General features: G+C 38.0%; 2 protein-coding genes across 3 annotated transcripts in view; both read left to right on the forward strand.

Annotated features, from left to right (window-relative positions):
* LOC310716318 (arf-GAP with dual PH domain-containing protein 1) overlaps positions 1-20,446 on the forward strand; it is a 172,388-nt gene that overhangs the window by 62,819 nt on the left and 89,123 nt on the right. The window lies entirely within an intron of this gene.
* cacna1ib (calcium voltage-gated channel subunit alpha1 Ib) overlaps positions 1-20,446 on the forward strand; it is a 117,962-nt gene that overhangs the window by 60,627 nt on the left and 36,889 nt on the right. For both annotated transcript variants that reach the window (XM_083522738.1, XM_083522739.1), the window contains exons 9-19: positions 3,026-3,177; positions 5,851-6,036; positions 7,466-7,583; positions 7,674-7,829; positions 8,013-8,103; positions 10,161-10,306; positions 12,311-12,766; positions 13,842-13,942; positions 15,105-15,228; positions 16,328-16,396; positions 19,582-19,760. In XM_083522738.1, coding sequence (XP_083378864.1) covers positions 3,026-3,177; positions 5,851-6,036; positions 7,466-7,583; positions 7,674-7,829; positions 8,013-8,103; positions 10,161-10,306; positions 12,311-12,766; positions 13,842-13,942; positions 15,105-15,228; positions 16,328-16,396; positions 19,582-19,760 — 1,778 coding nt within the window. The remainder of the gene's footprint in view (positions 1-3,025; positions 3,178-5,850; positions 6,037-7,465; positions 7,584-7,673; positions 7,830-8,012; positions 8,104-10,160; positions 10,307-12,310; positions 12,767-13,841; positions 13,943-15,104; positions 15,229-16,327; positions 16,397-19,581; positions 19,761-20,446) is intronic.

Raw genomic sequence — 20,446 nt, forward strand, 5'->3', positions numbered from 1 at the left:
TTACAGCAGTGATTGCTTTTTAGCAAATCTGGCAACTCTTACAGTCATCATGAAAGACTAATATGAGACGAAGATTAATGTGAAAGTTCACGGGAACTATAGTCCAAAACCATAACCCTGGTGTAACCATAACCCTGGAACCTGCTTCCAAAACAAATTAGTTCCTGTAATGACTTAAACAAGCTAGAATGAATTGTGCCTCTTTTTACATCTCTCGTTCAACTTTCTTTCTTTCGGCTTCTTCCATTAGGGGTCGCCACAGCGGATCATCCGTATTCGTGATCCGCATGTTCGATTTGGCACGTTTTTTACGCTAAATGCCCTTCCTAACGCAACGGGACCGGCACTAAGAGTGCACTCTCTTGTTCAACTGATATCAGAATAAAACCCAGCTATCCACATGACCTCCCGGTTCATTGTTAGGTGGTTAGGCTTCGGGCGCTCTCAGGATCCCCGGTCAGGGTCCCAAACCCAGCCATTAGGGTTGCGCAAGGCAGTGCACTCTTAGTGTCGGTCCCAAGCCCGGATAAATGGGGAGGGTTGCGTTAGGAAGGGCATCCAGCGTAAAACATGCCAAATCAAACATGTAGATTACAAATACGGATGATCCGCTGTGGCGACCCCTAATGGGAGAAGCTGAAAGAAGGTTTATCCACATGACCTCTTAATGGAAGAAATGAGTTTTAGAAATTACTGGTGTCACCCCATGACTCTAAAAACTAACACTGGAGATTCTTAAAAAAAAAGTCTGTTTTATTAAAAAATAAATACTCCATTTGGCCAATCAGAATCGAGTATTCAATAGCGCTTGGGTATAAATAACACTGATTAACAAACAAATAACTCAGACTTAAGTATTATGATACATAATTCTGGATCAATAAACCATTTGTCCTTTGATTAATAGCAAAAATTTACAAGACAAGCTTTGCATTGGGTCACAGATTAGCAAAAAAAAAAAAACAATACCATTCAGATGAATTATAATCAGTCATTATCCGTACTGATGAATGTCCTAATTCGAAACGAAGCTCTTTTTAAACCCTGCATGTCTGTAGGTTAGTTAACAAGCACATTCTGACTCTTTGCTCTGTCTAATCGACAAAGGGGATTGATTGCAGAGCGACTGGATTGTCATGTGATAACAGCACAAAGAAGCACAAATAGACAAAGAACCTTGAAACAGCAAGAGATGAAAGAGATTCGGGTGCCAGAGATTCGGTTTTTCCTCATTTTTATCTGTCAGTTTTAAGCTGTATGTGCAGTTATTATTGGCCAGTTTATATGCCTTTGCTTCATGTTTATGTACATAGTCTAATCCTAAAGTAAAAGGAGAGTACAGTATTCAAAATATTCTCTATACCGAATTCTTGGTTGGAAAGCGAGGAGCTTTAGATCATTTCCGATGTTTTTTTTTTTTACTGGGGCTTTAAGGTGCCTCTATTTCCAACTAACAGCGACAGCTTCACTTCTGCTCATTGTGCACGTCCGAAATACGTTTTCGAGTGCTGTGGGTGTGTAACGAGAGTTTTGTGAGGATAATAAGTAAAGTAAAAGTGGAAAAAACTTTAACTGGCTTTTATACAATAGGTAGTTTGTTTTAAAGACACTCTTTCTTTCTTTCGTTTTTTGTCTTTCTTTCTCGCCATTTTCATCATGCACTCTACATGCTGTGAGAAAACCTGTCAAATGAGTTTTTTTCTCTTCTCTGACATCTTTAATTTAGGTAAAGAAAAATATATTTGACTATAAACAACGTTATCTGGATTTCTGTTTGTATTTCAAACCTATCTGTCTACCTGACGTTGAGGAAGAAGCTAGTTTAACCAACAAAGATGATGAACATCAAGCTTTGGTTATGTTTCTGGATAATTGGTGAATCTAGATGTATTCCAGTCTTGGAAGGTGTAATTTTTTTTGTACAGGATAAAATCTTAAGACTGTTGCAACTTTGAATCAAAAAGGTCTCAACCAAGATGTAGACGGGGGTCTCCAACCTTTTGTTCACCGAGGATCAGTTTAATTTTTAAAATATTCATGGAAAGTGGCAAATGGGACAAATGTGTGATGAAGGGTGGGAACTACAGACACATTTTTGTAGGATATTTGTTTAATGCTCATGGTATTCATTAGCTGAACCTGTTGCAAATTTGGAAATGATGTTTTCTGAAAATGCGCTGTGTGTAGTATCAAAAGGTTTCGAGACTAGTTTTGTAACACGCCAACAGATAGCAGCACAAAGCTGCATGCACAGTCACAGGGAGCACCGACCTTCATAGAAGCCATCATCCTGTGTACATTGGGAGCTGTGCAAATGGTGCTATACTACCTATGTGAGTTACTTACGTTTGCGATTTCATCATGGACAGCAAGTTAGAACAAATGACGATGCAACCTACTCACCAGATTTGGCTCTTGAGGTCTTTGGCCTCTTCAAGAACATGAAGATCCAGCTCAAAGGTCGCCGTTTAGACACCATTGAGGAGATCCAAGACTTCCAGGACATATTCCAGAAGTGTCAGGAATGCTATTGCTGTGCAAGGGAACTGTAACAAAGGTGATAGTGGGTAAACATGGAAAAATAAAGTATAATAAAACTTTCTTGTAAACAGAGCTAATCTTGAAACTTTTTGATATCACCTCGTACATTTGGATAGTGCACAATAAATAATACAGTTTCATATCTATAGAAAAGTACTCCAAAATGTTCTTGCATTCTGGTTAGGGAGAGCTAAAGGCATATTTTCAATTTTGTAAAACTATGATGATGCAAATATTTGTGCCTAATGTTACATGGAGTTCCAATTAAACTGACAACTTGGTGTGCATTAGACATTTGCTGCTGCTCTGCTGTAAAATGAAGCAAAAGAATTCTAGAAAAGAAGCAGACAATATATTTAATATTTATTTAATAAATATTTTTCATGCATTTTTTCAGTACAATAAAAATGTAACTGCAGAAAAAGACACTTATTTAAATAAAATTTTTTTCCCTCGCACTCATCCATCTTTCTTATTGTGTCAGCCCGAGGAGCTGACAAACGTCCTGGAGATCTGCAACATCGTCTTCACCAGCATGTTTGCCCTGGAGATGATCCTGAAGCTGACTGCCTTCGGTTGTTTCAACTACCTGCACAATCCGTACAACATATTTGATGGGATCATCGTTATCATCAGGTGAGAGCCTTGGGATCGGTGTAACTGAGCTGTCAGAACTTTTACAACATCCCTTTGGTTTCTTTAGTCACTTTTTTCTTGTACAAAAATATAGACGCAAGTTGCACTCGTTCGTAAGTGTGTACACTTGACTGGTTGAGAACAACACCTGCAGAAAAATCAACCAAAATCCTGTCTCCTCATGACTCGCTGATTTATATAATTGGAAGAGGAAAGCTGAACGTTTTCTTCTCCTCCACCATTCGAGTCCAGGTGATAATTACAAGATAAGACTATTCTCAGCTTCGTGTCAGGATTCTTAAAACAATCCGTGTTTGATTGCTGGGTTTGAAGCAGTGATTGCAGTCTTCAGCTTTGAAATCACCACACAAAGGAACTGAGTTAAAGCTGGTTGTTGTATTTAAAGCTAGTTTGGGTAGTGCTAGCTTCAAGTGTGTGATATTACAAATGTTTGTGTAAAAAAAAGCAGTTTAGTGCTTTTAAAAATAGATATTACTGCTTTAGATGAACCTGCATGCAGATTTCAATCCACAACAAACTGAACAGAGGCTATAGTATTAAGTAAATCCATCCTGAGCCAACATAGGGGAGAGAAGCCATCTATCTATAAAAGACACCTATCATCTTATGGGTAAGCATTAGCATGCAAGATATGAAGAAAAATAAAGAGAAACTAAACAAATTGTCACTAGGAGTTCTTAAATGAATGTGGAAAAAGGGTGAGTCTTGGGCAATTTCTGTTCTGGGTATAACATTTCCATTCAGAGTATTCGTAAGTTAAAAAAAAATAAAAATTCATTACCATTTTTTTTCCCACTTCTCATCTATGATATGCAATCCATCATTTTTTAATGCTGGTGTTCTCTGAATATTAATACTAATCTAGACAAAATCTTAATAAGTATGTTTAACTGCTTACCCATTTCAATCATCAAACCTCCTTGACAACTCTATAACCAACATTTTACTCATTTCCATGTCAAAAATTTGTTAATACATCCTTCTTTTACCTCAGTAATGTGTCCTTGAAAGCAGGACCATGGTTGCTGCTTTGTGAATTGAGGATGGAGGCCCAGAGGAAGCGAATAGTAAGGTGGACACACCTGTGCTGAATTTCACTGCTCACTTTTCCCAGCTCTGCCCTCCATTCACAAACCAGCTCTCAACCGTGCCCCCTTCTCCAGTATTTATATCGTAAATTAATCAAGATGGCAGACAACAGTTAGTGCATGAAACAGCATGTGGAAATGAAGATTCTTGTGAACGAAGGCATTAAAACCCACAGATATCTACAAAAGACTTCAAACAAAGTAAGGTAAGTCAAAAAGAGGCACTTGAATGCTGTAAACGTTTAAAAGATGGCCGGACGTTCATCAGGGAGTATCTCGGTCGTGTTGGTTCCCAGCCCACAGCAGTCATTCCTGTAGCCTGCATCATCGACTAGTTCCTCTTAGGTTAGGACTTAAGCACTGGTGGTGAAGTGATGCAGGCTGTCCTATGAGGGTTCAGGCGTTCTAACAAATCTTTCTATGGCAAAACTGTCCAGGCATCAGTTAAAGACTGGGATAAGTATAGAAATGCAGTTTCCACTCCTTGAAATTAGTTCTTTCATTTTATAAACTAAAGAGTTCCGTTTTGACTTAATTGCCCCTCGTAGATACGTTGTTAAATCAAGAGCTTTATCGCTTTATATAAATATTAATAGCTTCATGGTCAAGGTTTGAACTGATCAGAAGGTCGTGAGTTCAAATCCCCGCACCACCAATCTACCACTGTCTCAATTCGACAAAAAAAATGACCTGAATGTAGTTTTTAATGGTTACCACATTAAGTAAAAGTGTTTTAGTAAGTTGTCGGTCCAAGGAAATCCTTTGGGAACAGCTTCAGTATGCCATCTACAAATATACCCGTAGGTATTTAATTGGGCTGAGATCTGATTCACATGATTGAGCAATTTTCTAAGCTCTTGCCAGGTGGATGAGAGCGGAGTCATCTTAGAAAAGACAGCTTCAATCAGGAGAGAAGAACTTCGTACTGATTTGCAGTGACGTTTTACTTTAACGGGACAAGTGGACTTAAATCACGCCATGAAAATGCCCGTCATATCATTTTTTCATCTTTTAGATAACTGCGAAACATGATTGTCTTTATGCTTTATATCTCAGGAGTACCTCTTAAACATGTCCACATTTTTTTTATATATATATATATATATATATATATATATATATATATATATATATATATATATATATATATATATATATATATATATATATATAAAACTTTCTTTTATCTGCGTTTCCTGTACATCTGTCTTCTTTCACATCTCTACATTCTGTTTACACCTTCCCAGTTTTCTTCTTTATTTATTTTTTTACCAGTTATACACCTTTACACGCTCTTATCCTCTCCCATCCATTTTCCATTCCCTTCTGTTCCATACTTTGATTTTAATCCCCTTTTAGTCTCTTCCTTTGTCATTTGTACACTTAAATACACATTTGAACACCCACTGCCCATCTGTGTCTTTCTATCTTTCTATCTGTTAACTTTCTTTACTCCTGCCTTTCTTCTCTCACATTATTTCCCTTTTTTTTTTTTTTAAATGGAACATATGTAATCTCTTCTTCCTCCCTCATTTCCTCTGTCTCTCATTCTCTTTTCCTGCAGTGTGTGTGAGATCGTCGGACAGTCCGATGGCGGCCTGAGCGTGTTGAGGACGTTCAGGCTGCTCCGTGTGTTAAAGCTGGTGCGCTTCATGCCCGCTCTGCGCCGCCAGCTTGTCGTCCTGATGAAAACCATGGACAACGTGGCCACGTTTTGCATGCTGCTCATGCTCTTCATCTTCATCTTCAGGTGTGTGTGTGAGTGAGTGAATGAGTGTGTGGGTGGGCAAAGATCTGAGAATTGGGAGAGAATCGAGAGAGGATAGAGTGAGAATGGGAATTCTAGCTTCATTCAGCGTGAAAAAGAAAAAAAAATGGATTGAGAAAGACCTGAATGAAACAGGCGAAATGAGGAAAGATGTACACGGAAAAAAGGGACGGGGAAAAGAGGGAAGTGACTGGGTGAGTTATGAAGACAAATGGAGTCCATGATCTTCTGTATTCGCCTTAGTTCATGGGGCATATGAGAGTCACACACACACACACACACACACACACACACACACACACACACACACACACACACACACACACACACACAAATATACACACCTGCTACAGGGATCTGCTCCAGCCTTACACATTTTTCTGTGTCCCTTAGTTCAGTCATGCTGACCTAGAAACCTACAGAAAAATAAGAGCCTTTTCTCAGTGTATACACACACACACACACACACACACACACACACACACACACACACACACACACACACACACACACACACACACATAGACATAACAAATGTTGAGGAGATAAATTATACAGCTTTGGGAATATGGTTTCAAACCGAATGTAATCGGAAAAAATGAAAAACTGATACTTTGCAATAATCTGGCTATATTTTAGTAAATTGACAAAAAGTGTTTATCATATAGTTATAAATAATTTATATGCTAAGTTATTCTACTCAAATAAAAAGCACTGTTGTTATTCTGTGTTGTTTTGCTAACTGTTATTAGCTAGCTAGTTACAATTTGATAACACTATAACACAAAAGAACACATGGTCAGATATACTGAGGACAACTGAACAGAAAATTACATGAGCCGGAGTGACTGCCAGTATTATTGTGATTTTAAATATGATTTTAAGATTTTAATATGATTAGGTTACGTAACGTTGAATGTACCATTCTGTTGGTTGGTGGGTAAATCTAACAAATTATTAGGCTAACTAAGGGAACTTTTAGTTTGAAAGCCAACCTTTAATATCAAATATCAGATATAATATGAATTAGACATATATTCAAATTACAATTTGTAAATATGTCTCTGCCATTGTTCAGAAGGCGTTTCCACATATGGGGCACGTATTTAGCCCACAGGCATTAGTTTGGAGACCCTTGGCTTAGTGGTTAAGGCATTGGACTTTGGATCTGATAGTCATAAGTTTAAATCCCATAATTCACCCACTGATGGTCCAGTTGAGTAAATTAATGTATGCTATTAGATTTTAAATTGCTTGTCAATTAGTGATCTTAAACAAGTGTTAGGTTTGTGTAATGTGATAGTTTTAAAGGTACAATCTTTGTTAGTTGTAGTTGTCGTCAATATCTAGTCGTATTTCAATAACTATATAAGGGTTATAAAGGCTGCCTTTTATATCTGACTCATTGCAGTATTTTGGGAATGCACATATTCGGCTGTAAGTTCAGCCTGAAGACAGATGCTGGCGACACAGTTCCTGACAGGAAGAACTTTGACTCTTTGCTGTGGGCCATAGTGACGGTTTTTCAGGTATTGCGTTCGCCAAGTAAAAACCCAAAATTATTACCTCAATCGCTCAGCATCAATTTTGTAATAAATGTCTGTGTGTATCCCTTCTAGATCCTGACTCAGGAGGACTGGAACGTGGTGTTGTATAATGGCATGGCCTCCACCTCTCCTCTGGCAGCTCTCTATTTTGTGGCTCTTATGACGTTTGGAAACTATGTGCTTTTTAACCTACTTGTTGCTATTCTGGTAGAGGGATTTCAGGCAGAGGCAAGGCAACTAAACCAGATATATCTCTATGTCTATGAAATGTCAATAGCATTGTAAAAAGAAATTTTAAAAAATCCATCCGCTCTACAAAAGATCTGTTGCACTAATGGGAGTCCAAGGTGCTATTTTTTGTACTTTTGTCCTGTTTAAATCCACATCTTAAAAATGTTTTTCCTCTATTAGGGTGATGCTAATCGCTCATATTCAGATGATGACGGATCGTCCTCCAACTATGATGGAAGTGAGAGACACAAGGATTCGCTCCAGCTTTCGGGTAGATTCACATAAAATGGGCATGTAGTGTAGCATGCATTCCACCAAACAACATCAAACAACATTTTATAAACAAAAATCGAGCAGCTCCCTCATTGAGGCCTTTCTCCAGTATGAGCCACCATATGGCTTTCTTATCCACTAGGAGTCCCATTCTGTTATGTCTTCCCTAAATTGAACTTTTCCATTCTGTTTTCTAGCATGAGTCTCTTTTGTCCCAACATAAGTCTATTCTGCAGTCCATTCTCCTCAATCAATGTTTGTTTGATAAAATGACCATAAGATTTGTATGTTATTTTTGAACACCCCATTTCACATGTGGCAATATTTACTATTATAATAACCACCATTTTTCCGGGAAGGTGTTCCACTAGAATTTGGAGTGTGCTTGCAGGGATTTAGCCAGAAGTGCATTGGTAAAGTCAGGTACTGATGCAGGGTTAGGAGGCCTGGGGTTCCAATTCACCCCAAAAGTGTTCAATAGGTTTGAGGTCAGAGCTCTCTAGCTGGCCAATCAAGATCTTTCAATCCAAACCTTGTCAAGTGTATATTCATGGATATCTTTTGGTGTGTTACATGCCAATTCTTATGTACCTTTTTTCCAGTACTCAGTACAAGTCTATTCACCAAAATGAGTCCATTCTTCTTAACCTGAAACCCCTTTGCAAGGAAGACTATATGCTCCTCTACATTCATTTCCTTTTTTTGAATCTATTGTGAGGCACTTCTCCAGGATGAACCCTTGCTTCTCTAGTTCTTTCCTCACTCTTCAGTTTGACCCTACCTTTGTCCATCGCTTCATCTTTTTCTCATGTCAAAAATACATCCCTTTTTTTTTATACCTGAGCCCTTTCCAACTTGAACATTTTGTCAAATACACCACATTTTTTCCAATACTCGTCCGATTTGCTTCTGCAGTCCCCCATCTGGGATCATTTCTTGCTTCTTTAAGTCCCTTCTTCAGTGCCCAGTATGAGCCCCTTTTTCAGAATGAGTCATTTCTTTTCCACTGTAGGACCAGCAGGACTTCTCCAGCAGGACTCCTTGCTTTTACATTAGTCCCATCTCCAATCTTTTATCAAGGTGGGGATTTGCATTTCCATTATAAATCCTACTTCAGCAAGGGATTTTTTTTCTGCAGTATGACTCTTCTCCAGAATGAGTTTCCTCTTCAGAATAAGCATACACTAATTTCACCAGTACTGAATTTCATCTCCTGTATGAGCATCTTAATTATTGCTCGAGTTTCCTTTTATATAGTATGACTTCATTTGCATCGATCGTTCTGAGTCCACTCAAGGTTGCTGTTTTTTTTGTCTTCTCTATTATCCATTTCTGACCTACTTTAGTTCTTACCTGCAATCTTCTCAGCTAATTGTGTAGAATGGAGACTTGGTTTGTCTTGCTTATATGCACTTAACCCAGGATAGACCCAGACTCATGATCTCTCTGAAAAGCCATCTTTCCACTGTTTACATTTTTAACATCTCAGCACTAGAGTGTGGAGACAATTTTTCTATGATGTGTAAATCATGCTTTGCTTTGTAGGTTGCCTCATTTAGCATTTAGATCAAGAGAAGAGAGGCAGCAGTGTCCATGGAAGTCCTCATAGTCCTCATAGTGCGTCCTTATTTCCTAGTATGTGAGGGTAGTTCTCGTAATTACCTGACCTTTTGGATGTGTCATATCTTGATTCGTTCTTTATTTTCCTCACTGCTCAATTTCTCTCTTCTAACTAAAGTTTCTTTGATACAGTATGGGGAATAATTTACATTAAAGCCAACATTTTTTTAAAAGCTGTAAAAGACAACTCAAAGTCAACCCTTTAGCTAGCCTAAACCGAGGGTCAGGCAAAATTTTTAATAAATGGTGAGAAAATGAATTAGCTTTTCCCATATATTTTAATGCACAAACAGAAAACTGTCAGGTGACTGGTGCCACCCACTTCCTTTAAACTACCTGATACAACACTAAACAATGTCATGGAGTTTAGCTTTTGACCTTTTCCTGTTTAAATTTGAGTTGAGCTGACTGATGTTGCACTCTTTTTCTCTCTAGATCCTAAACTTTGTGCTTTGACTCCCAATGGGCACCTGGAGATGAACACCATAGGAGGAGGTAGGATCAATTTGGAAGAGGAATCTCGTAAGAGCAGTGTCACCAGTCTGGACAAGAGCAGTTTGGAGCAACGATCTTTTTCACTGGTGAGTGCACAATAGCAAATCAATCACCAATAAAATTCGACTTATGATTACGATAGCGATACAACGAATTTGTAAAAATATTTACGTTTCGTGCGGCAGGCAAACGTTAAAGGTTATTTCAAAAGTGCTTTTTACAATAAACAACAAAAAAATTATAATTAATATAAGTAAATTATGTTATTGCCTGTAGCAGCGTATATGTGGTACAATACATTGGGACACTGTCAAGACGTACTCATCTCCCGCCTTGTGAGATGCCATACTTTCGCCAGAACTCTTGACAGAGTCCAGTTGTCTCGGTGTTAGAGCGAATCTTTTCTCCCAATTTTAGCTCTTGTTGCTCTCCTATTTATCGGTGTTGCCAGACAGTAATCCAGAGTGCACTGATAAGTCTCAGTGGTTAGGTGTTTACTTTGTCCAGCTCCGCCCTCTACTTGCGAGAACCCGCTGCCACATATGTACTGTTTTTACATTTAGGATTTCCTTTGAACCAGCACAAGATTTCAGGAAAGATTCAGATCGAAGATTGAAGTTTTAAAAATAGAGCAAAGATCACAATTCTAACACTAGAAACGTAGTAGAATCTTCCATAAACAGTGCAAAAGTTATATTTTCGGGTAGATTCAAGTACATATTGTGTATCCCTAATAGAAATTGGTCAATTTTGAAATAAATAGCCAGATTTTAAAAGACCTTAAATTGTATTTCTGTAACAAAAATGTACAATTTGAACATAAAAACTATATTATAGCACCTGTGAATGTATATACAGTATGTATCATAAAACGTGTGTTAGCAGTACTTTTATTAGCACTAATCTTTTATTTTTTGCTTTAAATTTGGTCTTTGGTATAGCGGAGAGAGAGAGAGAAATATCAAGTGCTTATCCTGTTGCTGATTCAGTAGTGACCAGCGTCTAAGCCTCGAGCTTAGCCACGAACATATTAGTTACATATGAAGCAGAGTTGGACTGAAACTGCTGACTCTCAGCCCACTGAATGTCTGTAATTTCTATCAGCTCTTCGTGCATGCTGGCTGCTTCTTCAGAAAAGTCACATGCTGCTAATGAGTCAATGAAACATTTGCCATAATTATTGCTTTGATTAGAAATCGCTCGGCCAGAGAGTGCTCTGGCGCTCCCTGTTAGTGTCCACAATGTGTGAGCATTTTAGTGAGACCAAAATTCCCTGGGTAAGATGCCAAACCCCCAACCATGACTGTGGGGTTTCCATAGCAACTCCTTTTTAATTTAAACAGCCATGGATAGAGAAAAGGAGAGAGAGAGAGAGAGAGAGAGAGAGAGAGAGAGAGAGAGAGAGAGAGAGAGAGAAAGAGAGAGAGAGAACTCGATGGTTTAAATATAGTGTTGTAGTGACGCACCATGCATGGGAGATCACGAGATTATCCATGCTAGAGCTGATATTTCGATGAGTTAAACACACACATACGCATACACTGAAAATGTAGTGCTGAATAGCGAATCAATCAGCATATGCACTCCATTCACAATGTTCACAAAACAGCTCCACGTAAATCCACCAAACATCGCACCATGCGTTTCTCGCTTTTAACTGTTATGTTTTATTCAACAGTTAACAAGTACCAAGTGCGTGCGCTGCCTCTCTCCTGTTGGCACGTGGCATCGCCTCCTGCTTTAAAGTAATTTTAGATGACTTAATAACAGTTAACAAGGTTTCTATGGCAACTGTTTCGTTACCTCCACTGGCACTAAATATGGCCAATTGTCCTCTTTTACAGCAAACACATACAGCCTGCAATTATCCATGTAAGCCACTATAGCCAATGCACTATGCGCGCACACACACAAACACACACACACACTTATACAGACATAGAATTTGAAACAATAGTGAATTAATAAACTTAACACTCATAGCCAGGAAAGCTTAATAAAAGATCCATGTGGATCTGCAAGGAAGTGCAAGGATTCTTTTTTGTATTTTTAAATATCATATCTTTAATGCCTTCATTTTCTCCACACAGCGTCATGGCCGTAGTTCCTTGTACCGCCATTGGGGGCGCCCCCACCCTCAGTCGGCATGGAGCCGCCGCTCTAGCTGGAACAGCATGGGCCGTGCAACCCGAGGCCTGGCAGTTGGGGGGAGCCTAAGGGTCCGAGGTCCCCACTCCCACCCAGCTGAACGGGAGTCCCTGCTCTCCCCACGGCCCCAACTCTCACATCACCCACCTCTCCTTTCTCGACGTTACTCCCTCCGCCACGATCGGCGTGCCCTCTCACTTGAGCTGCCCGAGCAACTCCAGCTCCCTGGGCCCTCACTGCAGCACCCACTTCTGCCCCGGAAAAAAAGTGAGTGTGGGGAGCAGCACCATGACTGTAACGGGAAAGCGCCGATGCGCCAGAGAGCACTGCTCAGTGAGGTCTATCCCCAGCTCAATGCCCGAAAGGACAAACCACACCTTGAAGAGGAAACTGACTATGTAAGTCAAGAATTAATTGTAATCTCTGAAATGTTTGTTCACAGAAAGCTTCACCATGATCACGTTACAGAAAATGCATAATATCTCGCATGAATATCATGTCCCCTAGGTTTTCCCAAGCCACCCAGATGAACGTCTCAGCACCGTTTCTGCCCTACTGTTTAAATGAAATGTAGCACAAGATAACCATCTGAAAGAATCAACCAAATCATGTCTAAAAGGCATATTTCGATTTCATCTGCCATGCAGATCATTATAGCGTCTTGTTCCGTTCACTAGCAGACTTATGTCGCACTCTTCTTAATAATAGCTTTGAGCCAGTGGCACTTTAGTTCTGCTATTAAGTTTTCTCTTGTGACAGGAAGACAATGAAGGAATCAGATTCCTTTCACACACTAACACACAATTAGAAACTGCAGCGCATCATTACGTATGGGTTGTTTTGTGAAAAACAGTATTTGACAGTGTGTTGGAATTAGAAGAGAACATTTCAGACACTCAAAGTTGATGTGTTCAAAGCAGGAAAAATGGGCAAGCGTAAGTATATATATAAGTATGTATAGAGTTTGACAAGGGCCAAATTGTGATGGCTAGAAGACTGGGTCAGAGCATCTCCAAAACTGCAGCTTTTGAGGGATGTTCCTGGTCTGCAGTGGTCAGTATCCACCAAATATGGTCCAAGGAAGGAACAGTGGCTCATTAAGGCACGTAGAAAACGAAGGCTGGTCTGTGTGTAGAAATTCAACAGATGCTGAAGAAATTAATGCTGTTAATTGGCAGCAAAAGGGGAAACAACACAATGGGTGGTCATCATGTTATGTCTGGTCAGTATGTATATATATATATATATATATATATATATATATATATATATATATATATATATATATATATATATATATATATATTACTAGAATGTACTTTGTAAGAAAATGACGTTAAGTAAAAAAATAATTGCCTTCAGTTGTGTTTGCTGAGTAGTTAATCATAGTTTTATGCTGTGTCTAGTGTGGTGTGTGTCTGTGTGTTCAAATGAGTGTTTTTGCTGACTCGTTGCATTGTGCTCTTTTTAAAGAGCCTATGTTTTAGGATCCAGAAGATGATTGAGGTATATCGCCCTGACTGGTGCGAGACAAGAGAAGACTGGTCTGTCTACTTGTTTTCCCCCGAGAACAAGTGAGTTATCCAAGAGATTCATGCTAATCAGATCTAGCAACCAGTCTAGCTTCTTGCTCAAAAGTTAAGCCACTTTGAGGGTCTTAAGGTTGGCCGAAGGGATCATTTTGTCTCGTTAACGTTTTACACAATTTTTTTTTTTTTTTTACTCATTATTTTTTCTCACTCTTCTCATACTCATCAATTGTTTTACATTGGGGGAGAACATCGAAAAAACGACAGAGACACGGACAGAGCGGCAAAGTGCAAGGAGATATGAATTGACACTTGGGAAGACTTATCTTTAGGAGTTGGGAATTAAAATGCAAATTACAAAAAGGATGGAATAGCTGAAAATTCATAGAAGGATCACTGCTTTTATAATGATGGACTGGAATGCAAAAAAGAAGGACGGATGAAACTTTTTTTTTTTTTTTATCTTGGAATGGAAATTAAGAAGGTTGTAGACATAGAGATAAATGATTGATTAGATGATTAAGAAGAGGAATTGAATTAAGTGATTGTGGTATGGAGTGGTAAAACGGGTGGAAGGATGAAATGGGGGATTCAAGGTGAAAGTGTAAGAGAAATAGAAAGTTAAAATAGTACAGTTCAAGCATACAGAGAATGGGGTGGGATGGAAAGTGAAAAACAGGTGAAGGGAATGCGGAATAGAATGGGAGAATGGATCTTAAAATGGATGGCGGATTAATCTATAATATTGTGGAATGAAAGTGGAAAGCCTGAAGAAATGAACGTATAGTTATCATAGTTAAGATTAAGGTAAAAAAGAACGATGAATAAAAAGGACCAAGGGTATATCCTGCAGGAATAGATTGCAGATAAATAGGAATGAAGAAAATGAAGCACTTGAAAAAACAGAGCGCGCCGTTGAAAGATGAGATGGTGATGGTGGGGTAGTTTTGATTAGGTTATCGATCGAGCCCCAGGGAGCAGCAGTGAAGCAGGTGAATTAGGTGAATCACAGCATGGCACACAAGAGCTTGTTCTAAGAAAGCAGAGCTGAGATTCGTGTTGAGTTGAAAAAAGAACATTATTTTAACGAGTGCCTAAGAATAAACAGCAAGGCCTCCTTTACCTTATGCATGCTGAGGTTGCTCTCAAGGAATGACACTGAGGTGTACAACTATAGACTAATCCATTTTTCTTTCTTTCCCTCTAGGTTCAGGTTAACTTGCCAGAAGATAATTGCTCATAAACTGTTTGACTATGTAGTGTTGGCCTTTATCTTCCTCAACTGCATCACAGTGGCCCTTGAAAGACCTAAGATTCATCAGGGCAGTCTGGTAGGGTTTATTTCTTTCTTTTTCTCAACAATTATTCACATACAGGATTTTAATTAGCCATAATTGGCCCTGTTATATGTGTATGACTTGTATGTGTATGTCTTTCTCCTTTGCAATAAGCAGAGCCGGTGTATGTTAGTTCATGTGTATGGAAGAGCAGAATTACATGTAAACATTTAGCGGAGAACACTGGGTAACATTCTTTTCAATGAGGCCCTCATGGCTGATTTGCCATTCAGTTAAGAAAACAACTGTAAGAAAGAGTAGCAAAAAAAAAAGGTATGGGATATATAAACGATTAACCACTCTGGCGTCTATATACGTGATACCAGAGGACTTACATATACTTTCAAAAGTATTGGAACAGCAAATTCTATAACGGATATAAAGATTTAGACTTCTTTAATAAAAGGTAATAAAAATGGAGACTTCTAAAAGTCCTCTTAAACTTAAAATGTACAACTGATTGTAAAGAAGTTCCAAAAAATGAAATAAATAAATAAGAAAGGATTGTAGAACTGGATGGCATTACAGAACTCCAGTAAATAGTTCTTCAAATGGAGAATTTCCGAATAATTGTAAAAAGGCTTTAGCTAGAATTGGCTGCAGTTCCAGAACTATACAAATCTAATAATTTAGACCAAAACTTTTATACATGTATACTAGAAGGTTTCAGAAATTCTATGATGGACGACCATTTCAAAACCCCAACAAATCAATTCATTTCGAAAGAATTGAGATGATAAATGTCTTTGCATTTTTCATCACTTCCAGATGCTTGTGATTTATCAGCAGAACGTTTGAGAAATGGGCTGTTAGATGTGTTCTTCTTGGTGTTCTCAGCATGACTCCTCTTCGCCACGCTGACATTTACATGTTCCCCTATCCTGTGCAATGAAGCCAGGATATTATTCACACACTTTCTTCTAAAATCTCCTAAAAATGCCGCCATCTTGTTCTTTTTTAGCTCTGCGATTTGCCACAAACTGCTCAATTTGACTGTTATTAGAGCTTTCAAAGAGATATCAAAAAAATAAGACAATTGTGTTCTGCTCTTCTCTTCTCTCACACGTTATTATTGTTATTTTTTTTACTATAGGAGCGAGTCTTTCTCACCATCTCCAACTATATCTTCACTGCGATCTTCGTAGCTGAGATGACGGTCAAGGTAAACACACCCTTTCACTCAGTACAAAATGCTGTCTGATTTAGCTTAGGGTTTCCAACTGTGTCTGTAACAATGCTTGCGGGTTTTCTAAAAGAAAAGCATATTTAATTTCGCTCTTTTTATAGACTAGGCTTTATGGCTCTTAAAATTATTTATTCATGCATGAATGTCAGTTTCAAGCTTTAAATATCTTTTTTAATAGTCTGAAGTCATGTATAATTTAGGCATGCTGTCACAATCCGGCGTTTCTCAGCGAGATGGACTTCCCTATGGAAGAATTCTTACAAATAACACAAGAATGATATATATATATAAAAAAAAGCCTTGGGTTAGTAAAGGAATAGAGCATATCAGGCAAAAGTGAAAATAATACAGAAATGTATACTGGAAATACATGGCAATGTTGCTTAGCTTTGCTAATATGTAAGAGCAGCTCATAGACTCGCATTAAACATTGAGCAAAATTGAGCATGTTACAAACATTCTGAGGAAGAAAGTGCTTTTGGATTTTAAATGGATACCATTCGGGGTGTTTGACACAACATTAGTACATATGTTTGAATTTATTATCCCAGCAGCCCAGAGAAAGAATTATGTTTGATTGGTAGCCATATAGCCTTTAGCCTTCTGTGCTAAACCTGTTTTTAAGAATTATTATTATTATTTTGACATTTGGAAAAACACAACAGAAAAGTCTGAAACTGAAAACAGACCAGAAACAATGGAATTTTAATCAGAACTCAGTTTTTCACAGGTTTTGACAGGTTTACTTTCAGAAAGCTTGAATGTCAAGTTCAGCCGTGAAACTCTGTCCATGCACCGATTTGTTTGCTCGATCTGGCATGTTTCTACTTCTATATAACTCTACGTAACTCATCTCTGTAGATGCAATACATCTTTCTGTTCCACCCTCCAGCACCACCTGTATTGATCTACTATGGAGGTTCCTCTTACTCCATCATTTGCAACAACTTTAACAGAGCAGGGTTAAAAATGCTTAACAGTAGTCTTCAGACCTTCTTAGCAGCAACAGGGGTAGCATAGCAGATCCGCCAACACCAAACCTGTCTACACTCTGTTCCCATAAATAAACTCTAACTATCTTTATCCTGAGAGTTGTCATGGCTGAAATCCATTCCGCCAAAAAAAGTATAGGTGTTTTTTTTTTCTAATTCAGGTTATTTTCAACCCTTGCCTAAGCTTTCAATCTGCAAACAATATGCAACTTTCTCAGGTTTTCACTTCACTGTTAAAAAAATGACTGTTAAGAGCCAGTTACAGTAAAAAGTTAATAGAACCATTTTATTGGTAAGTTTAAAAAACTTTAACACATCTTTATCAGTGGTGAACAGTAACGGAGTAAATGTAATTCGTTACTGTACTTAAGTAGCTTTTTTCGTGTATCTGTACTTTACTGAAGTATTTCCATTTGGGGAGACTTTTACTTTAACATTTCAACGTCAGGTATCAACTTTTACTCAACGACTTTTTTTTTGCAAATTCAGCTGTTCCTTTTTATTTATGAGTAGATAAAAACGTAAAAATTCAAGCACGCAGCAAGCCACCAATCAGGGTAGAGTGCGCTTTTTGACTGCCTTGTGTATATATATAATATGAATACATGTATATGTGTGTGTGTGTGTGTGTGTGTGTGTGTGTGTGTGTGTGTGTGTGTGTGTGTGTGTCTTTGTGTGTGTAAAATATTAGGCAGGATGTGTGTGTAAGGCACAATATTGATGTAGACTGGGGAGTGTCACATTGAGCTCTATAGTCTTCATGACATTGAGTGTCTGGTTGTTGGTGGCACACCAGGCGTTCAGGCTTTAGATCTCTTCCCTATAGGCCCATTTGTCATCGTTGCTTAACTGGCCGACCACGGTGGTGTCATCTGCATGCTCGATAAAAATGTTGGAGTTAGGCAGAGGAGCCCAGTCATGGGTGAACAGGGAGTAGAGAAGTTGGCTCAGAACACAGCCCTGTGGGATGCCAGTGTGTGCAAAGCAGACAGTGTAAAATTATTTGTTACTTTTTTTATTATTATTGTTTATGTGGTAAACTAAATATTAGCAGACTGTTGACTAATGGATCATGAAATCTAAAATGACATTCTCTAGATTTAATGAGCTCATCTCCTTTTCACCATATTTTTATCTTTCATTTTTTTCTTCTTCTCTTATTCTTGCCTTTCTTCCCACCCACACCCCCACTGCAGATGTGTAATTAGCTGATGATGGTATTAATTTCTTCATTACTTCCTCATAGGCATTCTATCATGTATCTGTCCTGTACTTTGGGTTTCTCTGACTCACTTCATTACGAGGCTAACTGATTCTGTCATTATCACATTGAGAGAGAGATAGAGAACGAGAGAAAGGGAGGGAGAGAGAGCAATAAAAGGCCCAATTTACACATTATTGGTGTGAATATCAATATCAAAAACAAGATAGAACGCACATTGTTTAGTTAAATTGTGCAAACTCCAAAATTGTACACCACTGAGGCACTTTTTTACAGAGAAAGGATCGTCCTCACTGCAGCAAATTAATGTTTATAAAATATTATATTTATGATTATAGTGATAATATGTAAATATACAGTTGAAATTAATAAAATGTGCTCTAAAGTATTGCAATTCTGCATGAATCTTTTTTTTTGGGGGGGGGGCTTCTTTCTGTCACCTGGCGAAGTTAGGCGTAAATAAAATCATGATAGTAAATAATAAATATGTTAATAAATAAAAAAAAATAAACAAAATCCACCTGAGAATGTGGCTCCTGTTGAGAATGGTGTCGAGATTGATAGTTTCCTGACATCATGACACATTTTTTTTTTGTGTTCAAAATTCCTGCTTTGTAAATCAGTAGTATGTGGCATCCTGGGATGGGTCCTGCTGGTCACATCATGTCCGCTCTCTAGGCTTGGCGTATGAGAGCAACACGAATCTCGCTGGTGTCATTTTTCTCTTTCCGTCATATGCATCTCTCTCATCCTTTCATTTTTTGGGCCTTTCTCAAAGATTCTCCTTAAACCCTTATAGCATTCTGTCAAAACGACAGCAGACGCCTATTTTTTGCCCCCACTCATAAAAAGTGTCATATATTTTCAAACTGTGTATAAAGTGTAAAATAGTACTCCAGTACCACCATCCCCCATCCCCACCAACCCTGTCTTTCTCTCTTCCTCAGGTGGTTTCCATGGGTTTGTATTTGGGTGATCGTGCCTACCTGCGCAGCAGTTGGAACATTCTGGATGGTTTTCTTGTCTTTGTGTCTCTAATTGACATTGTCGTATCAATGGCCGGAGGGGCTAAGATCCTTGGTGTGCTCCGTGTCCTACGGCTGCTCAGAACCCTGCGACCCCTCAGGTATCATAGTGCATCATAGTGTATCATTGTGCACACAATTCCTACAAATCGTCAAGTCTAGAATTGATAGTAAATTAAGTGTAAAAATGTCCTATTATTATTATTATTATTATTATTATTATTATTATTATTATTATTATTATTATTATCACTTTTACCACTATTTTAAAAGTGGTAAAAGTGATAATAATAATATTAATAATTAATATTAATATAAAAAATATATTATTATTAAAATCTATTATTATTGTTAATAATAAGAATAATAATATAATTCAACAAATACTCATCATAGTACAAGTTATTATAATTTTATATGTGCTAAATAGATAAATAAAAGTCATTATAATAGCAAATGAGGATGAGGTGTGAAATGCTACGCTCCAAAAGCACATATTTATCTTATTGTCAGGTGTCCACAAACATTTGTCCATATAGTTTGTATAGAAAATGCATTTTTAAAGAAAACGCTTTTTAGTTGAATATAAATTCATTTCCATGCAGCATGTGCTAACATGTTAGAAAGTTGTAGTAAGTTTGACTGGTGCTTACATAAGATCCAAAACTGCTCCCTCTAACTGCCTCTAATGACAGTTTTACTGTCTTTTTTATGTAAAACACATTTGATTAGCATTTAATTAGTATTTGAGTTGACCTAGCATGCTGAGCACTTTATAATCTTCAAT

Source organism: Silurus aristotelis (genome assembly GCF_946808225.1).
Source record: "Silurus aristotelis genome assembly, chromosome: 2".
Classification (NCBI taxonomy): Eukaryota; Metazoa; Chordata; class Actinopteri; order Siluriformes; family Siluridae; genus Silurus; species Silurus aristotelis.